Consider the following 21196-nt stretch of genomic DNA (forward strand, 5'->3'; position numbering starts at 1 on the left):
CACTTCACAAAGCCATGCTGACTGTCCCTGAGGAAGGAGGACCAGGAGCTGTTCCAGAGGCCAAAGCAGAGATTCCCTGGCTGCCCCTGATGAAGATCAGGGTGGTGTAGGTTGTCCCTCTGCACACCATGGTACAGCATATATTGACTCTGCAGCCCACAGAGGATCTCACACTGGAGCAAATGGATATGTCCTGGAAAGATCTGTGGCTCCCTGGAGAGCTCATGCTGAGGATGGGAAGCTCTGGGACATCTCCTTGTCCTTATCTTGCTCCATAAGCCTTTCATTCCAATTTTTCCCCCTGTCCAGTTGAGAAGAGGGACTGAGAGGAGTGTTTTGATGGGCACCGGGTGGACAGATGACATCAACCCTCCACACCTTCTCTACTTCTTCTTCCTGATCAGGTGATCTGTAGCAGCCACCCAGAGCAATGTCATCTGTTGCTCTTTCTTTCCTGAACAGCCTGGCTCCATCCTCCACAGAACTGGAACTGGAAGATACCACAACACATCTCCATGATCCCATGGCTCCGTGGTCAAGCACAGAGGAAGAATGAGGCCATGTTGGAGAGAGGCTCAGGCAAAGTGCACTAAAACTGCACTTGTTTAAACAGTCCTTTAAGTTCCCAGAAAAGATCCTCCTGCATCATAAATGGTACCAGCCCTTCTACCACACTTCCCTCCACTGCCTGGACTGCCACCAAGCCAGAGGTCTGTTTCCTGCACCTGCCATTGCCCGAGAACAGCCCCTGGGGAGCAGCTGCCGGAAAGAAATGCTGAGAGATCTGTCCTCCTGTCAGTCAGTTTTTGTTCCACTCTGCTGCAGAGCTGCTCCAGGGTGATTCTTGCACCACAGTAATACGTTGCTGCATCCCCTGGCTTTGCTGCCAGGATCTGCAGTGTGACTCTGTTCTCGGAGCTCTTCACTGATCCCTTAAAGTGATCTTGGAAACCTTCGCCATAGATATCACCCTCCCTGTAAATCCATTCCAGAGTGCCACGTGGGTCCTGACGGTACCAGTACATGTAGTAATTCCTCATAACACCTCGTGTCATGCTGCACTGCAAGGTGACTTTATCTCCCTCTCCCACAGTCACTTCCCTGGGGTGTTGCTCCAAGACCACCTGGCCAGTGACTGCTGCAGAGAGAGAGAACATGCCATGACCACTCCTAGATGGTGAGGAACAAACCTAACCTGTCCTTGAAACTTCTGTGAAGTCACATGAGAGAGGCAAATACCTCTCACAGGCAAGTGGGGCTTAGGGCCCTGTGCTGCCATCCTCAAGCTGGGCTTTGCAAGATGGTTTGCAGTGCCCCATGAGCAGTGTCCAGTCCAAGTGCAAAGTGTTCTGGCCCAAGATCTGAGTGCAGCAGGGCCGTGCCCTGCTGTCCCCACCCTGCAGAGGAGGCAGCTGGGATGGAGGTGATGAACTCCCAGCTAGAAGAGGAGGATGGTTGTTCTCACCCTGCTCCACAGGGATGGTGGGACAGGTCGAGCCAGGGAGTAGATCAGGTTGCAAGGGGTCAGCACAGCTCCCCAGAGCCGTGCAGAGCACAGGGGCACGCTCAGTTCCTGGGGGGCATCACCCCTTCCTTTCACTTACCTACAATGGGCAAGAACCCCCCACACAGGACAGTCCACATGGCCAGGCCCATCTGTCTCACCTCTCTCCAGCTTCTCTCTGCCTGCAGAACAGCTCTGCCCACACCTTCCCTGCCTGTGCCTCTGTCACTGCACTCAGGCCCAGTCCCTCCCAGTCCCTCCCTCTGTCTCTGACAACAGGGAGGGTGAGAGCTGGGGGCTGCTGGAGCAGAAGTTGAAGCTGTTGGTGCACTCCCGGGTGTCTCTCACCCTGCAGGTGTAAGAACAGAGTGTTCATTTGGCAGGAAAAGCTCTGCTGTGCAAAAGGTGAGGTGCTGCTGTGGGGCAAACCTGACCTTTCCCTGAGGAAGTTTTGCAGGGTTTGCTGGGACTTTGGAGCTTCCCTGGGAGGGTGGCACATTGTCCTTCCCCTGGGCTCCTGGCCCTTGCTGCTGCTGAGCTGCTGCTCCCACATGGGACCCCCAGGATCCCAGTTCCACTTGGAAAGGGCACCCTTAGGGCAGAAGTGCTCCTCACCCTGCTCCCTCCACTCTCCCCCAGCACCCCTCTCCCTCCCCGTGATGACACTTCTCCAGCTGCCTCTTCCTCTCAAAGCCCTCCCAGATCCCCTGTATCGGGACGAAGTTGGGATGTTATTTTTTTGGTCTGTGTTTGGCCCTAGCCACCTGCAGTTAGTTTATATTTTCTCCTGCCAAGTCTTCTGATAAAGCAGTGAACTTGGCCTTGGAGGGAGAGCTTCTGTGTAAACTGTTTTAATTGGTCTGTTGTGATTGGTCAATTGTTCGTCAGGGGCAGTTGGAGGACAAAGTGATGAGGAGGGTGATGAAGTAAACCCACCGCCTCAATTGAAAAGACCCCCCTAAATCACTGCGCCTGCGTGGGGGACTTTCCAAAGTGCTCACGCAGGCACAGGAGGGGTGCACTTACATAACCCAGGGGGTGGGATTCAGAGCCCTGACGGGGCGGTGCTGGCCGCACCTCTCCGGGGCAGGTGCTCTCAAAAACTTTATAAAAAGCAGAGACGCTTCTTGGGGGGGGCTGGCTCTCCACGATGGACCAAGTTGCTTTCAGCGGGGACGCCTGCTTGAAGTGGAAGCCTGCCACCCCCCATGAACCCGCAGCTGCTGCAGAGAGACTTCATTATTGGTTAGGATGGGTAAGACTGGTTTACAGGTGACACCTGGGTGAGTATGGGGGGAAAAGCCCTCTTCCTAGGGTCTTTCATGCACTTTTTCCTCTGCCCCAATCTTTTCCCCTCAGACACCTGTTTTATTTTCTCCCTTTTTTCTTGTTTACCACCTTTTCCTAATAAATAGCTATTATTTTTGCCAACTAGCAACGGTGTTTGGTTTATTCACGTTCCAGAATCTCTCGAACCTGTGTTTTTTCCCTTGACTTAGTCCCTTCTCTGTTACATCCCCCCAAGCAGTAAATGCAGCCCAGGACTCAGCAGGGACCAGGCTGTTGGAGCTGCTCAGCAGAGCCAGGATACTTCCCTTCCCTGTGTCCTCCTACTCAGCAGGAACCCAGAGCTCTCCCTGTGACCACAGGATGTGACACCTGTGAGCCCTGACACACTGTCACCATCCTGGCTGCCACGACCCTTTTGGGGAGCATTGCCCACTCCACAGTGGCCCTGCACAGACTGTCTGAATCCATTCCTTCCCCTCTCTTTTCCTGGGTAACAGAACATGGTCCCTTTTGGATGGGATTGTCAGGACAGGGGTGGGAAAAGGGACTTGGAGAGGAGCCCACTGAGAGTGGAGGCTTGAGGTTGGGAAAAGAAGCAGGGGGATGCAGGGCCAGGCAGAGCTGTGGTGCCCTGGGACACTTGGGGCTGCTCCAGCATTGTAGGACATGCCAGGTTCCCTACAGCCAGAAGCCCATGGAGGATTTGTCTAACTTGGAGAAAAATAGGCTGAGGGGCTTGCTCATCCTTCTCTCAGCTTCCTGAGGAGGGGTGGTAGAGAGTGAGTTTCCCCCTGGTACACAGAGGTAAGTCGTGTGGGGGTGGTTCAGAGCTGTACCAGAGGAGGTTTATGCTTTTCTTTCCTAAGAGTGGTCAAACAGAACAAATATCCTGGATATGTGATCAATGCCCCAAGCCTGACAGTGTGTTAAAGGCATTTGGACAACACTCAGGCAGTACAACCACATGCTTTTATCTTTCATTCATGCCTGAGCTCATCAAACATTTGGAAAAGATGGTTGTTGTACTTTCCTTTGAACTGAAACAGTCTTTAGTGTTGTAGTGGTTTGAACCTTGTTTTCCCCAGAGACTAAGAGAAGTGGTAGACCCCAAGGGGTGGAAACCCCTGGAAGTTTTGAAGTTCTGCCCAATGGGCACTCCTGCAGAAATGTAAACATACCACAACCAGACCGGAAAAGAAGAGTTCTAGTTTTGGTTGTTGTAGGAGAGGTGGCCATGTTGTAGAGCCACGAGGAAGGGGCTCTGAGCCCCTTGGGCCCTCTGGCCCCCTCCCAGCCCCTGGCTGGGGGGCTGCAGGGACCTGGAACAGCATAAAGCTGGGCTAGGTGCCTGTAGTATGCCGGGAGATGTTTTCTCCATGGGCACAGAGCAGCAGCCGACGCTGACCAGAGAAACGGTGGCAGAGAGCCAGAGATAAGGACCTGAACTGGAGAAGCAGCAGAGAGACAGAGTTTGGGGTAAGACTGTACCACACTCCCCCAAAACTCCCTTGAGACCCCTCTTGGAGAAGAGGGACATGGACTCCTATTTTGGAGAGCAGTTTTGGACATGCAGCACCGGAGAGAGAGAGGAGCTGAGAAGCTCAGAGCGTCCTGGAGCTGGACCGGGACGGCCAGATGGAATGCAGGGGGAGTTGACCTTGGCTCCCCCCTCGCACTGCTGCCACGGTGGCAGCCTGAGAGACAGGGCACAGAGGCCCTGCAAGAGATACCAGACCGTCACGAAGACCCCCCTGTGTCTTCGTGATATGACGTGGTGAAACGACCTTGTCTGGGGTTACGAAGCCCACGGAAGACCCCTCGGTTGTGAGGCGATGGAGCCGAGAGAGAGGCTTGGATACCTCCCTCGTGGATGCTGGCAGAAAGCCAGCTATCAGCTGCTGCATGCATGAGAAGAAGAAACCTGCTGCCTTAGAAGATGCTGCTGTTCAGAGACTGGAAGGGATCTGTCCCTCTTTCCCTCCTGGACTTTTATTTGGAGGAGAGAAGAGATCTGATCCACTGTAAATACATATATCATGGTAGAGATAGTTGTGATCATGTGTATAATGTGATATGGTATTTATTTGTACAGTCATTGTAATATATTCCCTTTTCCCCACTTTGAGTCTGGTGTGTTTTGTCTGGAAAAACCCATCTCACATTAGGTTGAGATGTGGGAGGGGGGAATGGAGCTAGGGAATTGGATTTTGGGACTATCTCAAACCATGACAACTCTATCCCCTCCTCTCCACTGGGAGCACCCAGACGCAATGAGATCCCATTTCTCTGACTGCAGGCACAGCCCACTCACTGACTCCCCCCTTGCAGGGGCTGTGTCCCACATGAACATGCAGGAGGGATTCTACCCCAACCAAAACCACCTCAACAGAGGCCTCTTCTGTTTCTCTCACTGCCTCACTACTGAGTAGGCTGGGGGTGGGCAATAAGCTGGGATGGGACACAGCAGCATATTGGATGCCAACTGAGCAAAGGATTATTCCACACTGTAACACATCATTCTAGGAAAGAAAACTCATGGATAGAAAGGGGATAGTGGGATGTTTTGAGCTACGGACTTTGTCTTCCCAAGTAATCTTTCAGCATGAGGAAGTCTGGCTTTCCTGCAAATGGCTGAACACCTTTCTGTCAATGGGGAAGAAGGGAATAAATTCTTTATTTTGCTTGGGTTAGGCAAGTGGGGTTTTTTTCACCTGTTAGACTATCTTGATTTCAACACATGAGTTTTGTCTCTTTTACCCTTCTGACTCTTCCACATCCCTCTGAGGGGACAGTGTGTGAGCAGCTGTACAGGGCTTGGTGCCTCAGCTTAACCCACAACAGGAGGGAAAGGAAATGGTGGAGATGTGGCCAGGCCTCTTCTTAAGGGTGCCCAGTGACAAGATAAGGGGCAATGGGCACAAACACAAAATCACAGAAGGTTCCCTCTGAACCTCAAGAAACACTTTTTCACAGTGTGAGGGTGACCAAGCACTGGAACGGGTTGCCCAGGCACACTGTGGAGTCTCCATGCTTGGAGATCTTCATGAGCTGTTTGGTCATGACCCTGGGGAAGTGGAGCCTGTGGGGAACCCAGGCTGGAGTGGGTTGATTCAGAACTGCAGCCCTTGTGAAGGAACTATGGTGGAGTCACTTGTGAAGAACTGCAGACCGTGGGAAGAAGGAGCAGTAGAGATGAAGACTAGTGATTAAATATTTAAAAATTACCCCACATCCCATTCCCTATTGCCCTTAGTTTTTGGGGGAGAAGAAGTGGAGAATTCAGGAATGAAGAATTGAGAGTGAGCCTGGGAAGAAACAGGGATAAAGTGGTGGCAAGGCATTTTTAAGTGACTCACCATTCTACTCTTAGTTAGATTGGCAATAAATGAGTATCCCTGCAGTGTGCAGTGAAGGCCAGGAACACCTGTGGTGCACAGTGATGGCACCTGAATCCTTGGGAACAGCCCTGAGACCCCTCTGCTCCTGGTCCCAGGGAACTCTCACCTTAGCTTCATCTAACACACCCTGTGCCAGGCCCCAGCAGGTTTGTGTTAAAGCTCAGTTGGGTTTCCTGTCCCGTGTGAAGGGCACAGAAGTATGGAGCATAGTCCTGGGGGTGCAGGGTCAGCAGGGACAAGGATGACTTGGACTGGGAATTGTCCTTGGAGGCTGTGGCCCGATCCTGCACTGCTGCCCTGTTGTTCATTACACGGCCCCAGGAGTCGATAAAGGACACACACTCGAGGCTGCCTCGGGGTGTCTCGAGTGACCAAACATCATAATCTCCAAAGCTGAATCTGGACCCGCGGCAGGAGAGGAGCACGGAGTCTCCGGGAGCTCGGTGTCCCCCGCCGGCCTCCTCCAGCCTCCACTGTGCCCACAGCCCTGCGGGGGAGAGCGCAGGAATCGGGCAGGGCGCGACCACGGACCGAGGACGCTCCCGCGGTGCCATCGCCCCGGCAAAGACGCGGCCACCGCTCCGTTCTCTCCTGACAAAGCCCAGCCGGCCTCCTGGGGCTGAGCTGCACCTGCTCCTGAGAGTGCAGATCTACCCGCCGAGAGAGCCTACCCCTACCCCTGACCCTGCACCTGCCCCTGCCCCTGCCCCTGTCCCAGCCTCTGCCTTTGTCTCTGCCTTTGCTCCTGCCCCTGCTCCCGCCTCTCCTCTCCCGCTCCCTCCTTCCCCAGCGCCGGGCTCGCTGCCCTCCCCGCCCGGCTCTCACCTGCCGGCCCCAAGGCCAAGGCCAAGCCCAGCAGCCACGGCCCCAGCCCGGCCGACATCGTGCCCGGCCGCGGCCGAGGGCTCCGCGGGAGCCGCCCCCGAGCCGAGCGGAGCCGCGCTCGGGCCGCTCCTGCCCGGCCCCGCCTCGCCGGGGCAGCGCCGGCGCCTCTGCCCGACCCCACAGACCCGCCCCGGCCCCCCCGGGACACGAGGGGGAGGCAGTATGGAAAAGACCTTCTGCACTCCTACCGCCTTGTCCCACACTGCTCCCCTGCACACTGCAGAGCTCACCCTTCCCCACCGCTACTGCATCCCCACACGCCCCGGATCGTCCTTCCCAGGTTTGTAACCTCTTCTTGCCCTTGTTTCCTGCTGGGCTGTACGAGTGTCCTGTGGGCAACCAGTGAAATCAGGCTAGGTCGCTGTGACTTCCACGTTTAGGAAATAGCAGAGGTGCAGTGGGAGATGGTGGTAGGGAGATGTTGGGACTGCACAGACCTGCTTGAGCTCCCAGGAACCAAGCCTCCTTGTCTGTCTTCCCAGAGTGGGAAAATAATCCCACAGACACAAGCGTCCACATAGTCAGAACTGCTCTGAATTAGCAATCCCCAACTTTCCCTGCATTTTCCCTGCCTGTACCCTTGTCACCCCTGCCTGTCCCATATTCACCGCACACTATACTTTGGTGCTTGTGCCAACCCTGAACCCAAAAGCTGGGAGTTGATAAAGAGAAACCATTTGAAATTGCCAGGGCACCCTTAGGTATCTTTTTCTGTCATTCTTGCCAGGACACCAGAAGGTGTCCTTCAGATCCTGGCAGTATGGTGATGCCCAGTGTACTGCAGTTAAGGTTTCCTGGTGGGAAAACCTCTTGTGAGCAACAGGACCAATGTGGCTCCAGGAGCTCTCCCCATAGAACAGGCCAAGCTGAGTTCTACCTGTGGTCCGGGCTGCCCAAACCAAATTGCCTTTGAATTCCCAATGCTACGAAACAGTGAGGACAACCTAGGGGAACCCCCATCATCATCATCATCATCATCTTCATCATCATCTTCATCTTCATCTTTAGTAATTGTCATTATGTGATGATCTCAAGGCACTGTTTTTAATATAAAGTCTTGTCTCACGGGCTGCAATGCCATCAGTTGCTTAGGTATTTCTTAGTTTTACTAGGCTTTCTTTACCTCTCCTCTTCATTATTATTTTCCAAAGAAGTTGACTTTTTGCTGGCTGGGGTGTGGGAGATCTCATCATCTAACCATGTGCAGCACAGAGAAAGACACCCTGCCCAGTGCTGAGGCATTAATGTAAAAGCTGCTTTCCTGTTCTTTGGCTGCTCTGCAAAGAGGGGCAAGATGAGGGGCTCTTGTCCATTGGATTCCTGTGTGAAGGGCTAGGGCTGGCCAGGAGCAAAGCAGATACTGGGACCCCTGCCCACAGCCAGGTCAAAGCCTTGGACAGGACGCTGTCACCCCAGCAGTACTGCATTCTGCAGTGTCAGCTCCCTGGAGAAATCAAGCGCAGGTAAGGATTGTCACTGAAACTGGATGTTATGCCCAGATGTGTTGATTGTTTCCTTGAGGGCTGTTGGTTTCTGTGTGAGGAAGTGAGAAAAGCCAAGTGTCTCAGTTCATCTACAAAAAGTCGCATCATTCTACATTTCTGTGTCCCTGCTCTGCATAGGTGGAAACTGAAAAAAGTAGGCAGGAGTTGAGATAGGAGAATTTGGACAGGCTGATATAAGGAGAGGATCATTTCGGAGATGAAAGCACAGCCAAGGTTGGAGGATGCTGAGCATCATCCCTCCTGTGCTGCTGCTGACGCAGTTTTTGTATGAGTAGAAGTTTGGCTTAGCTTAATGTGGTGCCCCAGAGCACAGTAATAAATCGCAGTGTCCTGAAAAGAGAGACTTGCTATTTCTAAGGGGGCTGTTTTATTAACAACCACCACAGAGAATCGGCCACTGCGGAACTTGCCTCCTGAAATAAATGCATGCAGGAGAAATTCCAAAGCTTTCCCTTGGAGTTGGTGGTACCAGAAGAAATTCAAAGTGTTCTCGGTGGTGGACTGGCAAGGCAGAACCACTCGCTGTCCAACTGTGGCTGACACTTCAGAGAAGAATTGCTTCTGGGAGTCACCTCCAACCAGACCTGCAACACAGGCATAAACGTGTCTGCAGAGAAGTTTACTTCCTTCTCTCACTTGCTTTGTGTTTAGGACTCCTTGTCCCCCAACTTTGCTGTCTTTCCAAAGAAATGGAAAGTTCAGGTATCTACTTCCATCCTCCCTCTACATTTCTCCCTGACCTCATCCTCTTGTCAGCAGAGACCTCTGAATAGCCTACTGAAAAGCATTGTGAGAGATGATAGGAAGTACATGAATGCACTAACCTGACTGAATTAGCAGAACAGACACTGGCACAGCCACAGTGAAGATCATTTTTCCCAGCTCAAGAATCCCTTGGGAAGCTCTCAGTGCACTGCAGGACACGTCACTCGTGACGAGGCACAATGAAATGGCTGCATCCTACAGAGAGTGCCAGAGCATGTGTGACACAGTCACGCCTCTGGGGTGTGGAAGGTCAGAATGAGGCCCATTCACCTTTTGCCTTTGCTTGTCTTCACAGCAGAGTGAACAGTCTCAGTGGCTTCCTGCACTTTTCCCTGGGCTTCCTTCTCCTTTGTTAACATTTACTCTGCAAGATAACGAGGTAATGTTTCTCCCTCGCTGCAGAGTGTGTCTGCTTTTGTGTGCTCCCTGTTGATGGGTGGGCTTTTGAAAGCACATCGGCTCCCCTGAACGTTTGAGGCTCTGGGAAACAGAGGTGTGGTGTTCTTTTCAAAAGGTTTTGCGTTTCTCTTTGTTTAGCCTCTGGTATTTTGGAACCAGCTGTTCAGTGTTTCTCTACACATTAGGACTCCTGGAGAAAGTTGATAAGGGAGGGGAAGTCTTATTTTAATGGGTGAACAGATAAATTCCTAGGATAAGGGGATGGAGTCCTGATTCCAATGGATTGGCTAAGTGCTGGCTGGGGCAGGGCAGGATGATGGAGTGGTGGGGAGGGGAAATCTGCAGGGCATAAGGGCAGGGCCTGGGTCTTTGCAGCCACTGCTGGCACAGTAAAAAGGAAAGGGGCTGAGACAGGGACGGGGACAGGGACAGGGACAGAGACAGGGACAGGAGACAAAATCCTAGTGCTGGTGAGGAGAGAAGTGCCAAGGAGCAGCCCTGGCACTGGAAACAACTGCTCCTGAGCAGCACCTCTCTCTAGCCTCCCAGTAAATCCTCAGCCTTGGCCGTGTTTCTCATTTTGGTGGGTGCTGTGCATACAATGGAAAGAGGCCTTCACTGCTGGGCATCTAATTCTGGAGTAATGTACTTTTTATCAGTCAAGGCTGCAAGAGGAAGTTGTTTTTTTAAATCAAAGACCCTCAGCTGAAATCTGCCCAGGTGGTGAACATCCCCTGGCCAAAGAAGCCACTGTTCTTGGAGGATCCAGCAGTTTCCAGAAGGTACCTGGGCTCAGAGCTCCCTGATGACCTGTATGACCAGGGATTTCAGTGCAAGGAGATGATGGTGCAGATGTTTGGGACAGACACCCTAACCACTGTGAGCATTTTGAAAGCTACAATGGGAAGGAGCTGGTTTGGTGAAATGCCTGTGAGAGGGTAACAATGTTCCCCCCTTTGGACACAGGGCCAATGCCCTGCACCCAGGGAGGAGCAACCCCATGCACCAGTATGTGCTGGGAACTGCCCAGCTGTTAGGTAGATTTACAGAAAATTACCTGGAGGGGTCCTGCTGGACATCACACTGACAATGAGCCATTAATGTTTCCTTGTCTCAAAGAAGAAACTCATAAAGCAAAGCCAATCCTTTTGTACTCTCTAGCACTTGGGACAATGGCTGTGTCTTGGGCTGGTGTCTTTCAGCTATGGTAATTGCACTCCAAATACTCTCATACTGAATTAAACTAAGAATCCAAACTGGTATGAAGTCATCCTTTTTGGGGCCTGAAATCAGCAGGAAAACTTTGAGTTTTGCAGGTACAGAACAAAGAAGGCTGAAGATACAGCAGGTTGCATTTCAGTGCCTGTGCTGTGGGCAGATCTCTTCCAGGTTTGTTCTGTGCTGTTCAGCTGCACCAAGTCTCCTTCTGGGCTTGGCTGCTTTGTGGAGCTTATAGACAGAGCAGTGGAGGGTGGCACTGCTGTGAACACCACATTCCCTTGTGATGGGGGACACGCAAACACACACATGACCATGTGCCCTGACATCAGTCATGCAGAAATCTGCACCCAAAATCACTTGCAGAAATCCAGCAGGCAGACAAGTGCAGGCAAGAGAACACATGCAGAAACACAACAAACTGTGCATTGAACTGGGGACGCCCTGGAGGTAGCCCTGGGGAGCATTCTAGAGAAGGGCAAGGCCCCAGATGGGCTAACGGTGTTGTTTGGAGACTGCCCAGAGAGGAGGTACATTGTGAGCTTTGAAGAAAACATTGTATTGAAGAAGTCAGTGATCGTGGGCAAGACGTGTCTGCTCTGTTGGGCCTTGCACTGAAGGTTTGGGAAGCCCCTACCTTCCCATGAGGAACTGCTGCAGGGGAATTTGCTGGAGTGCTCAGTGCCAGTCTGTGCTGCACCTTGGTGGGTGTCATGGCAGAAATAACTTTTCAGCATGTTAGGAGAAAATGTATGATTTGGTTTTTTGTTTGGTTTGTTACACAAAATATAAGGCATCACGGTGTGGGAGGGAAGCAGAAGCTCTTTCTGATCTGTATAATGCTGTATGAATCCAGGATTCCCAGCATCTGAAACGATGTAAGATTTAATTCCTATCCATATTTCTGTTCTTATTTTATACTGCTAAAACAGCCCTTTTATTATGACGTTTGCTATCAGAGCTTTGTTTCTGAAATCTGGAAGGGACCCTGCACACCTTCTTTCCCCATGCCACCTCCCTGGTGCAGAACAGGAACAGACAAAACAGGCCAGCAGAATTTTCCTCACACAGTGTTAAATCAAATACAGTCAAAACCAGGAACTGGCCACTTCTTGCTAACAGTGCCACAAGGATGCCAAAAAGAGTAACCAAGATCAACATAATTTGCCTTTACTGGACTCTTCCAGTGATCCGTGTGATCTGAGTCCTCTGCCCATGCTGATATGTTTTGAGCCTCTCATCCTGTCACATTAAAAAAAAAAAAGTCTTCACTGGGAAATTTGTCTGAAATAAAGCAGGAAATGAAAACCAGACATTCAGGAAGCCAAACCACAGCCCATGGCACCAGTTAGGATGTTTTGCATTCAAGATGAGTTTATAAGAAAATATCACCTCTACAAGGGATGCCTCTGGCAGCCTGGGACAGTAATCATCATCATCATCATCATGGCTGGGCTTTGTGAACGAAGATTTGGGAAGGGCTCTACCCACATTTGTTATAAGTGAGCTGGTGGCTAAAAAAGCCAATACGAGATAGACACGTCCGGTTGCAAAAGGCACAGCAGAAAGACTCCTTAGATGGTAAATTCTGCAGGGCACGATTCTTTCTGCATTGTCTTTTCTCCTCAAGGGTGATCCTGCGTGCATTCTCAAAGGCATCAGCAGCATTATAGATGGTCTGTCTCCAGACCTCCCAGATGGAGGCCAGAGTAGACCAGTTATGGTGATCAATATGGCCAAGGCTGAGATGCTGTTTCAGGCAGTCCTTGTATCTCCTCTTTGGGGCTCCTCTCTTGTGGCAGCCGGTGGCAAGTTCACCATAAAGCAAGATCTTAGGGAGGGGGTGGTTGGTCCTTCATCCTGGAGATGTGCACTGCCCAGCACAGCTGTGTTCTCAGCAACATGGCCTCAATACTTGTGACTGCTGCTTGTTCTAGAACAGATGGATTGGTCACATCATCTGACCAGTGGATGTTTAGGATTGTACAGAGGCAGTGTTGATGGAAGCGTTCCAGGAGACACAGGTGGTGGCGGTAGATGACCCATGATTCAGATCCATATGCGAGAGTAGACAGCACTATGGGTCTGTAAACACTGATCTTGGTACTTTTCTTCAGGTGTTTATTTCACCAAACTCTTTTATGAAGCTTTCCAAAAGCACTATATGCCTTTGCTAACCTGTTGTCTATCTCCCCGTCAGTCTTACCATCCAAGGAGATGAGGCTGCCCAGGTAATTAAACTGCTGGACTGATTTGAGCTCTGATTGGCCAATGGTGATATGGGGATGATGGGAGACTTCCTGAGGTGCAGGTAGATAGAGAACTTCTGTCTTCTTTAAGCTGAGTTCCAGCCCAAAGAGCTCAGCAGCGTCTGCAAAGCAGGATGTTAAACGCTGCAGAGCTGCTTCTGTGTGAGCAGCAAGGGCGGCATCATCAGCATAAAGCAGCTCCCGGACAAGATGGTTTAAGGTCTTGGTGTGGGCCTTCATTCGCCTTAGGTTGAAAAGGCTTCCATCAGTACAATATCAGATGTAGATACCATCCTTATCCTTGAGGTCTGCCGTGGCCCTTTGGAGCATCCTGCTGAAAAAGACTGTGAATAGGGTTGGTGCGAGAACGTAGCCTTGTTTCACACCATTAGTTATTAGAAAGGGCTCAGAAAGTGCATTGCCGTATCTTGCCATCCATTGCCCAGACAGAAACCAAGGCCTGCACCCCACTCTCCCAGGGCTGGAGACAGGCACCTTTGCAGCCCCTGATGGTACCTGGAGCAGGGGCCTGACTCCCTCACTTCACAGGGAGTTTCTCTCTCTTCTAAAATGTCTCCAAATAGCACCTGCTGTTAACATCCCACCCAGAGTCAGACACACCGATTCTCTCTGGCAGGAGAAGACAAGGTCTTCTTTAAAAGCATCTTCTCTCCATCTCTTCAGGTATCAAAATTGACTCATTTTTCTGAAGATGATACCTCCCAGAAGAAAGATAAGAGAGAATAATAGCCAGTTATAAACTACTGGGTATCTTTACCTATAAGGGGATCAGGAATCATTAAGGGATGCAGTGGAAAAAGTATTGTGGGATAGTACAAGACATGGGATGCTTGGAAGAAGCAGTAGAGGCAGGGAAAGGGAAGAATCCAGGCAGTTCGGGCTGGAGCATCTGTGGGGAAACAGATGGAGACAGGGACAAGAGGGGCAAATGATGTGTGAATTTGTGTCTGATCCGTGTGCTGACCTGGCCATGCCTGTTGCTCTGTCTTGTTTGCCCACCTGCCAGTAGTTCCCTGCAAACACAGTTATCAAGCCCAGCTGGAACAGGGAGCAGGACTGATCCTTCGCTCTGTGCTTTGGAAGCCTCTGACCATGGGCTTTGAACAGTTCTAAAAGCTGCTGGAGCCACACAGAGTTCTCTGGGGACCTGTTGGAGCCCTCAGCCTCTTCCCAGAGGCTTCCTACCAGCTCTCATGCACTTCAGACCTCCAACCCTTCAGGGCAATTTAGCAAATCTGATGCTCAACCACTCATCAAGTAGGAAGGAACCTGCCCCTCCTTGAGGCTGCATCAGTGTATCCAGTCCAGCTTTCACCTTGTCTCCTGGGTCCAACTCCAAAGCTTATGAGACCTATAAAACTCAGTCTTGACACTGAGCCATTGTGGGGAGCACTTGAAAGTGCCCATGACACGGACATTCCTTTCTTCTGTGAGCGAGGAGCCTGCACTCCTGACTGTGTGGGATGACTTTGTAACACTGTCAGGAACATTTTGAAAGCTCTGTGAAAGCCTGTAGCTGGAGGACTCAATTTTTAATTGCATATCTGTAGAAAGGAAAGCCACTCTCCATCATTTATTGTCATTCCTGATGTTCCAGAGGACTGGAAGTTGGTCACTGTGACACCTATCCATAAGAATGGCTGGAAGGAGGATCTGGGGAAGTCCAGACCTGTCAGAATGACCTCAGAGTCTGGCAAGATTATGGAGCAGATCACCTTGATTATGGAGCAGATCACATGGTGCCTACAGGACAGTCGGGAGATCAGACCCAGCCAGCACGGGTTTAGGAAGGGCAGGTCCTGTCTGACCAACCTGATCTCCTTTTATAATCAGGTGACCCACTTGGTGGATGAAGGGAAGGCTGTGGATGTGTCTGCCTGGACTTCAGCAAAGCCTTGGACACCATCTCCCATGGCACACTCCTGGAAGAGCTGCAGCCACAGCTTGGACAGGGGCATTCTGTGCTGGGTTAGGAACTGGCTGGAGGGCTGGACCCAGAGAGTGGTGGGGATGGAGCTGCATCCACTTGGGATCCAGTCACCAGTGGTGTCCCCAGGGATCAGTGTTGGGCCCAGTTCTGTTTAATATTTTTATTGATGATCTGGATGAGGGGATTGAGTTTACCATCAGCAAATTTGCAGATGACACCAAGTTGGGGGGGAGTGTCAATCAGCTGGAAGGCAGGAGGGCTCTGCAGAGGGACCTGCACAGGCTGGATCCATGGGCCGATTCCAATGGGATGAGGTTCAACCAGGCCGAGTGCCGGGTCCTGCACTTTGGCCACAACAACCCTTGGCAGTGCTACAGGCTGGGCACAGAGTGGCTGGAGAGCAGCCAGGCAGGAAGGGAGCTGGGAGTGTGGATTGACAGGAAGCTGAACAGGAGCCAGCAAAGTGCCCAGGTGCCCAAGAGGGCCAATGGCATCCTGGTCTGGATCTGGAACAGTGTGGCAGCAGGATCAGGGAAATGATTCTTTTCCTGTACACAGCGAGTGGGTGAGGCCACACATTAAGTATTGGGTCCAGTTCGGGGCCCCTCAGTTCAGGAACCTACAGAATGGGCACATCAGCAAGGACAAGGATTGTGGGATTCCACTTCCCAGCAGAGCTGCAGGTGGGTGCAGAGCTCTTCACTGCTTCCTTGCTCCCCACAGAGGGTTTGTGTTGAGGAGTTGGCTGCCAATCTGGGGGAGACGATGCTGTAACATGTACATCTCATCCCTTGTGGTTGGTGAAACTTTCTCTTGGCAGCCACTACAGTCTTATGTATGATTTCCTGCATCTGCTCTGGCATAAAGACCAATGCCATCGGTGGAATTTTAATATTTTTGATCATGGGGGAGTTTATACAGCACCCAGACCTGCTGTTTGCAAACAGAGGAGGGTTGGTGAGAGATGTGGTGATCAAAGGCCATCTGGAGCACAGTGACCATGTTTTCCACACTTGGTGAAGTGAGGAGGAGCATCAACCAAACCTGTACCCTCGACTTCTGGAGGTTGGACTTGGGCCTGTTGAGGACACCGATTCGGAAAGCCCCTTGGAAAGCAGCCCTTTGAAACAAGGGGGCCCAGGAAGGCGGGACATGGTTTGAGAAAGAAATCTTGGAGGTGCAGGAGCGGCCCCTGCTGGCCCCGGCCGGCGCTGTGCCCCCGGCCCCGCCCGGCCCCGCCCGCGGCGGTTCGTGCCCGGCCGCAGCCCCGGCTCCTCTGGCCGTGTCTGCCACGGCGCAGTAATACACCGCCGCGTCCCCAACACGGGGCCCGGAGAGACAGAGGGTGCTCCAGCGACGGTCTGGCGACACCGCCACCTGACCCGCCTTGTCCGGTAGATCTTTGGAGCCTTGAAGAATAAGTGCGAGGAGTTGGGGGCCTCGGCCCCGGAGCTGACGGTACCATATGACCGTGTCGCCGGTCCGTATACGGGGGTGTGAGCAGTTGATGGTGATTTCGGTGCCCTCGGGGGTTTGTGCCAACGGCTCCTGTTGCACCTGGGCTCTGCCTGCAGCCACTGCCAGAGAGACAAAGAAGAAAAATATCAGAATTTCTTTTTGTCCTGTAAGTTGTTTCTCAGAAGAAATCCTGCAGAAGCAGTCAGGGACATACAGAGATGATGAGGAGAAGAGTATCCAGAGGATGTCAACATGTGCAGTAATAGAAATGTCAATCACTAGCGGAGACATGACTGTGTGAATAATAGGCAAAAGAAAGAAAGAAAGACAGAGAGGAAAGGAAGGTGCAGTGATAGTTGGACAAAGAAGAGAGGCGTGAATGCGGGATGGTGTAGAGAGAGGGATGGATGGGAGGATGATTCAAGGACAGAGGTCTGTGAAGAAGCCAGAGGGGACGGCAGCTTCCAGAGACCTGCGCGGCCACTCCAGCCCCAGCCCCGACCCCCACGTCCCCCGCCGCCAGCCCCGCGCACCGAGCAGCACCGCGGCCAGCGCCGCCAGCCCCGCGCCCCGCCAGCGCCGCATCCCGCCGCTCCGCCGCCCGCGCCTCGCTGCCCCCGCCAGCCCCGGCTCTCGGCTCCGGACGGGCCGCCTCCCCTCCCATCCCCTCCCATTCTCCCTCCTCTGCCCTCCTCCGCCAGCTCCGCCCCGGCCCGGGCTCAGCCCCCTCCTCGCACAGCACCAGCACAAGCAGCGGCACAAATCCCTTTGGCATTGCCAGCCACAGCACACAGCTGGGGGCCAGCCCAGACACCACCCACACGCCATCGGAAGCACATCCACTCCGGGACTGGCAGCACACGGTCGGCGCCATTCAGGAGCCTCTCTCCCTGCCCACCAGGCAAACCTGCCCCTCCTCACCTCTGCAGCGCTGCTGAGAGCAGCAGCCTCACGGCTGGGGAGGGGGCACGGGGGGCTGCCAGGCGTGCTGAGGCACTGCCAGTGTTGCTTACACTGAGGTCAACTCAGCATCCAAGCTGCAGTGAAACCGGCCTTGTTGGGCCGAAATCAGCAGCAGCGGAGCGAGAGCTGTGGACGGACAGGAAGAGAAGGGCTCCGGAGGCAGAACCTGCATTTCTCTGCCTCTTCCCTGGACACAGCTGTAGGGGGCAGGTGCCGTCAGCACTCAGCTGCACCCACGCGCCTTCTGACCCTGACAACCTGCTGCTCTGTGGAGTTCAGGGCCAGAACAGAGGACGGTATCCCTGGAATAGGCAGCAAATGAACTTCCCATGAGGGACACACATGGACGGAAACAAACACACACAAAGACACACACACACACTCACACCCACAGGCTCGTGCACACCAGTGTGGAATCACACACAGATTTGTGCCCCCACATGTGTCCGTGCAAACGCAGCTGCTCCAAGAGCACACAAGGCAGGAACACACAGTCAGCCGTGGACTCTGCTGAGGACACCTGAGGTCAAAAGCAGCAGAGCTGGAGGATCGAGAGGAAGGACAAGGTGCCAGGCAAGCACAGGGCAGTCTGTGTTTACTCAGAGACTGCACAAAGTGGAGATGAGACAAAATAGTGCAGAGCACTTTCCTGAGGGCAGCGTTAGGCAGGACAGAATCAAAACCATCATCTCAGTGCACACCCATGGGGAGGCAACCACAAGTGAGCATCGAGGTGAGCTGAGGAGAGAGAGAAAGACAAGGCAAGGGGACATCATCCCATGCACAACAGCCTATGAGTGTCCAGTTGGGGGTGGCAGAACTTCTTCCTGAGGATGACACCTCAAGTGTCTCCACCAGAGTCATCCAGGCTGCCCCTGGTTGTGTGGCAGTGAAGGGCAGGTATAAAAGGCAGCCCAACTTCCTGCTCTCTCCTCCACTTCTCTTCTGCCACACAGCAACTAGACGTTTTCATTGGGCACATCTGAGCACTTTCAGAAATTGTTAGAGTCATGCAATTCAAGGAAGGAGCATTGCAGATAACGTCTTATTTATGTTTTTCACCCTACTTTGAACTCGGAACTCTGAGGGACACAACCCAGAGCAGGTACTCTAAGGGACAAGCCCAGTGGAAACCCTGGAGAAGCCACAGGCAGCAGGGAAAAGCAGAAAGCCAAGAGCAGCACAAGGAATCGTTGCAGAAGTGGTCTCAGCCTCCTGAATTGCCCAACAACTCCCTGGAGATGTTGGGAAGAAGAACCACGGAACCCATAAGTGACAATGAGCAATCCGGAAACTGTTTCCCCTCTTTCTCTTTCCCCTCGACCACTGACACTCTCCTCTCCTGGAAGAGGGGCTCAGCCTGCAGATCTCTGGGTGTACAGGGGAAGCAGCGCTGCCAGGGGACAGCGGAGGGTCCCTTTCCCCAAGCTCAGCCTTGCACAGACACATCCCCTCCCTCCCCTGGCTTGTTGCACAGCCCAGGGAGCTCCCTGCACCAGGGTGTCTCGCACAGCACAGAGGTACAAGGCACTGTCAGAGACCTCCACTTCCTCCACCTGCAGGACACTGTATTTCCCCGTGGTGTTCAGCTCCGTGCTGATACGGCCGCTCTGCCTCTGGCCGGCCCCCGCCTGAGACGAGAGCAGCTGTGGGGCTTGTCCTTTCCTCTGCTGGTACCACAACAATCCATTGAAGTAATTGGTCTGGTATGTACAGGTGGTCTGGAAGAGGCCTTTCTGCTTCACCAGGACTTCTCCATCTTCCTGGGTGACAACGATCTGCCCCATGGTGCCTGGAAGAAAGTGAAGGTCAGCAGCTGCACAGGGAAATACTATGGCAAGATAAAGTAAACTGGATGCTAAACCCTGGTGGAGAAAGCTGCCTGCCCTGTAGGGAAGTCCTGAGACCTGGAGACAGTCAGGTGAGAGTGATTTTGGAATATGGTTCAGAGCTCTTATCACAGCACGAATCTGAGGAGAGCTGGGCTGTGTCCATGTTCTTGCTCCTCCTGCTCAGAGGAGCAGGGAACAGCCTGTCACGCCTGAACTTTGTGTGCTGGAACCAGCTCCTCACTCCCTGAGGACACAGAATGTTGAGCTTGGAAAGAGGGAGCCCTGGCTGTGTTGCCAAGTGGAGAAAACTGGAAGCTTGTGGCAGCCAGGAGGCAAAATGGGACACGCCGTTGATGTCAGAGAAATGAGAGCTTTAAAGTGCCTGGGGCAGATTTGACAGGATCTGCCAATATGCATCAAAAAAGGAGGGATGTGGGACTGCAAAGAGGAGATCTCCTGTGGGGATAGCAGGGGAATCCAAAGAAAGAGGCAGAGGGAGATGGTTTGAAGGAGAGAGAAGAGACAGAGACGGGTTCTGAGGTTTCCCTTCTCTTTCCTCCCTTTCCCTTTAAAAAGATAAAGGATTCTGGAGAAAACACAAAGCAAACAGGCAAATATGAGGAGACAGTTCACAGCATCTTCCCTCTATTCAATGGATTTTCCCCACAGGGGCCTGATAAAGCTGCTGAGGATTTCCCGGGAAGAGAAGAAAGCTGACTGATGAAAAGCCAGGACTTACCCAGGAGGTGGCCCAGGCAGACAGTGAGGATGAGACAGCCGAGGTTCATGCTGAGACCAACCTGCCTGTTTGCTGAGAGAGTCAGAAACCACCTCCCAGCCCCGAGATAACAGAGATACACCCTTTAGAGAGCAAAGGAAGAAGGAGGGTAGAGAAATGAACTGTTCCTGCAGTGCCTGAAATGCTCTCTTTGGGTTTCTCCCTCCCCCAGCAGCAGCCTCTGTGGCTCCCTCAGCCGATGGCATTCTGAGCATTGCCTGGCTCTGGGGCCTCCCTCACGGGCAGGGGCTGTTCCCGGTCAGCTCGCAGGGCAGTCCCCCCTCCCCAGCTGCAATGGCCTGCTCTGCTGCACACCCACTGCTGGGCTTTTGGGAGCTCCGGGGCTTCTTCCCCACTCAGGTTTCACATCTTGCCGTGCTGTCCTCAGCTCTCTGGGCTCGTTGCAGTTCCCGCGGGGAGCACGTGTCTCCTCCCTGTCTGTGGCTTCTCCCCTGTCCTTCTTCATCTGCCCAGGACAAACGCCTCTCTCCCAGCTGCCCAGGAACGGGAGATGGGCCCTGCTGGGCAGCAGCCCAGGCTCTCTGGCTGTGCCTTGCTCTGCTGGGGAAATGCATAGTGTGAGAGAGGAACGTGGCTCCAGCAGGGCTGCTGGATGTCCCAGCCCCAGCGGTGGCAAGGACAGCATATTCCCTAGGGAAAGGGCTGAGGGATGAGCAGGGAACAGGAGGAGGGCTCAGGAGGTGATCCCCACGCACAGGCAGGGAGCGCACGGGGCACCCACCAGAGAGCTGCCTGCGAGGGGTGGGGCTGGGACAGCCCTGCCCCACCCATCTGAAAGGGCAGGTGAAGGGCTGCGGGCTTGGCAGATGGACACCCTTACTCCCACCCTGTTACAGTCCGGTCAGGGGCTGCAACGTGGTTCTTTTAGATGATTACTTCCAAGGTGAGATTAAGGCACAAAACTCCACACGTTAGGTCTCAAACAGACAATTTGCTTTATTTGTAACAATAAGTAATAGGCGAAAACCGGGGCCGGGGGG

At 53.0% G+C, this 21196-nt stretch overlaps 1 protein-coding gene and 1 gene segment (V, D, J or C); both read right to left on the reverse strand.

The window, feature by feature from the left end:
- Positions 1-17219, reverse strand: part of LOC113996254 (M1-specific T cell receptor alpha chain-like) — a 36939-nt gene extending 19720 nt beyond the window's left edge. The window contains exons 1-2 of the mRNA XM_039387758.1: positions 17156-17219; positions 16458-16741 (exon numbers count right to left, since the gene is read on the reverse strand). Of these exons, the coding sequence (XP_039243692.1) occupies positions 16458-16741; positions 17156-17207 (336 nt within the window). The 5' untranslated portion in view covers positions 17208-17219. The remainder of the gene's footprint in view (positions 1-16457; positions 16742-17155) is intronic.
- A 412-nt stretch (positions 17220-17631) lies between these two features.
- On the reverse strand, positions 17632-20205 carry LOC113996256. The segment is given in 3 exon segments: positions 17632-17711; positions 19102-19377; positions 20157-20205. Coding segments are annotated over 3 exon segments (405 nt in total).
- Between the last annotated feature and the right edge of the window lie 991 nt (positions 20206-21196).

The sequence above is a fragment of the Pipra filicauda genome, unplaced genomic scaffold (genome assembly GCF_003945595.2).
Source record: "Pipra filicauda isolate LSUMZ 115617 unplaced genomic scaffold, ASM394559v2 scaffold589_size259243_pilon, whole genome shotgun sequence".
In the NCBI taxonomy this organism is placed as follows: domain Eukaryota; kingdom Metazoa; phylum Chordata; class Aves; order Passeriformes; family Pipridae; genus Pipra; species Pipra filicauda.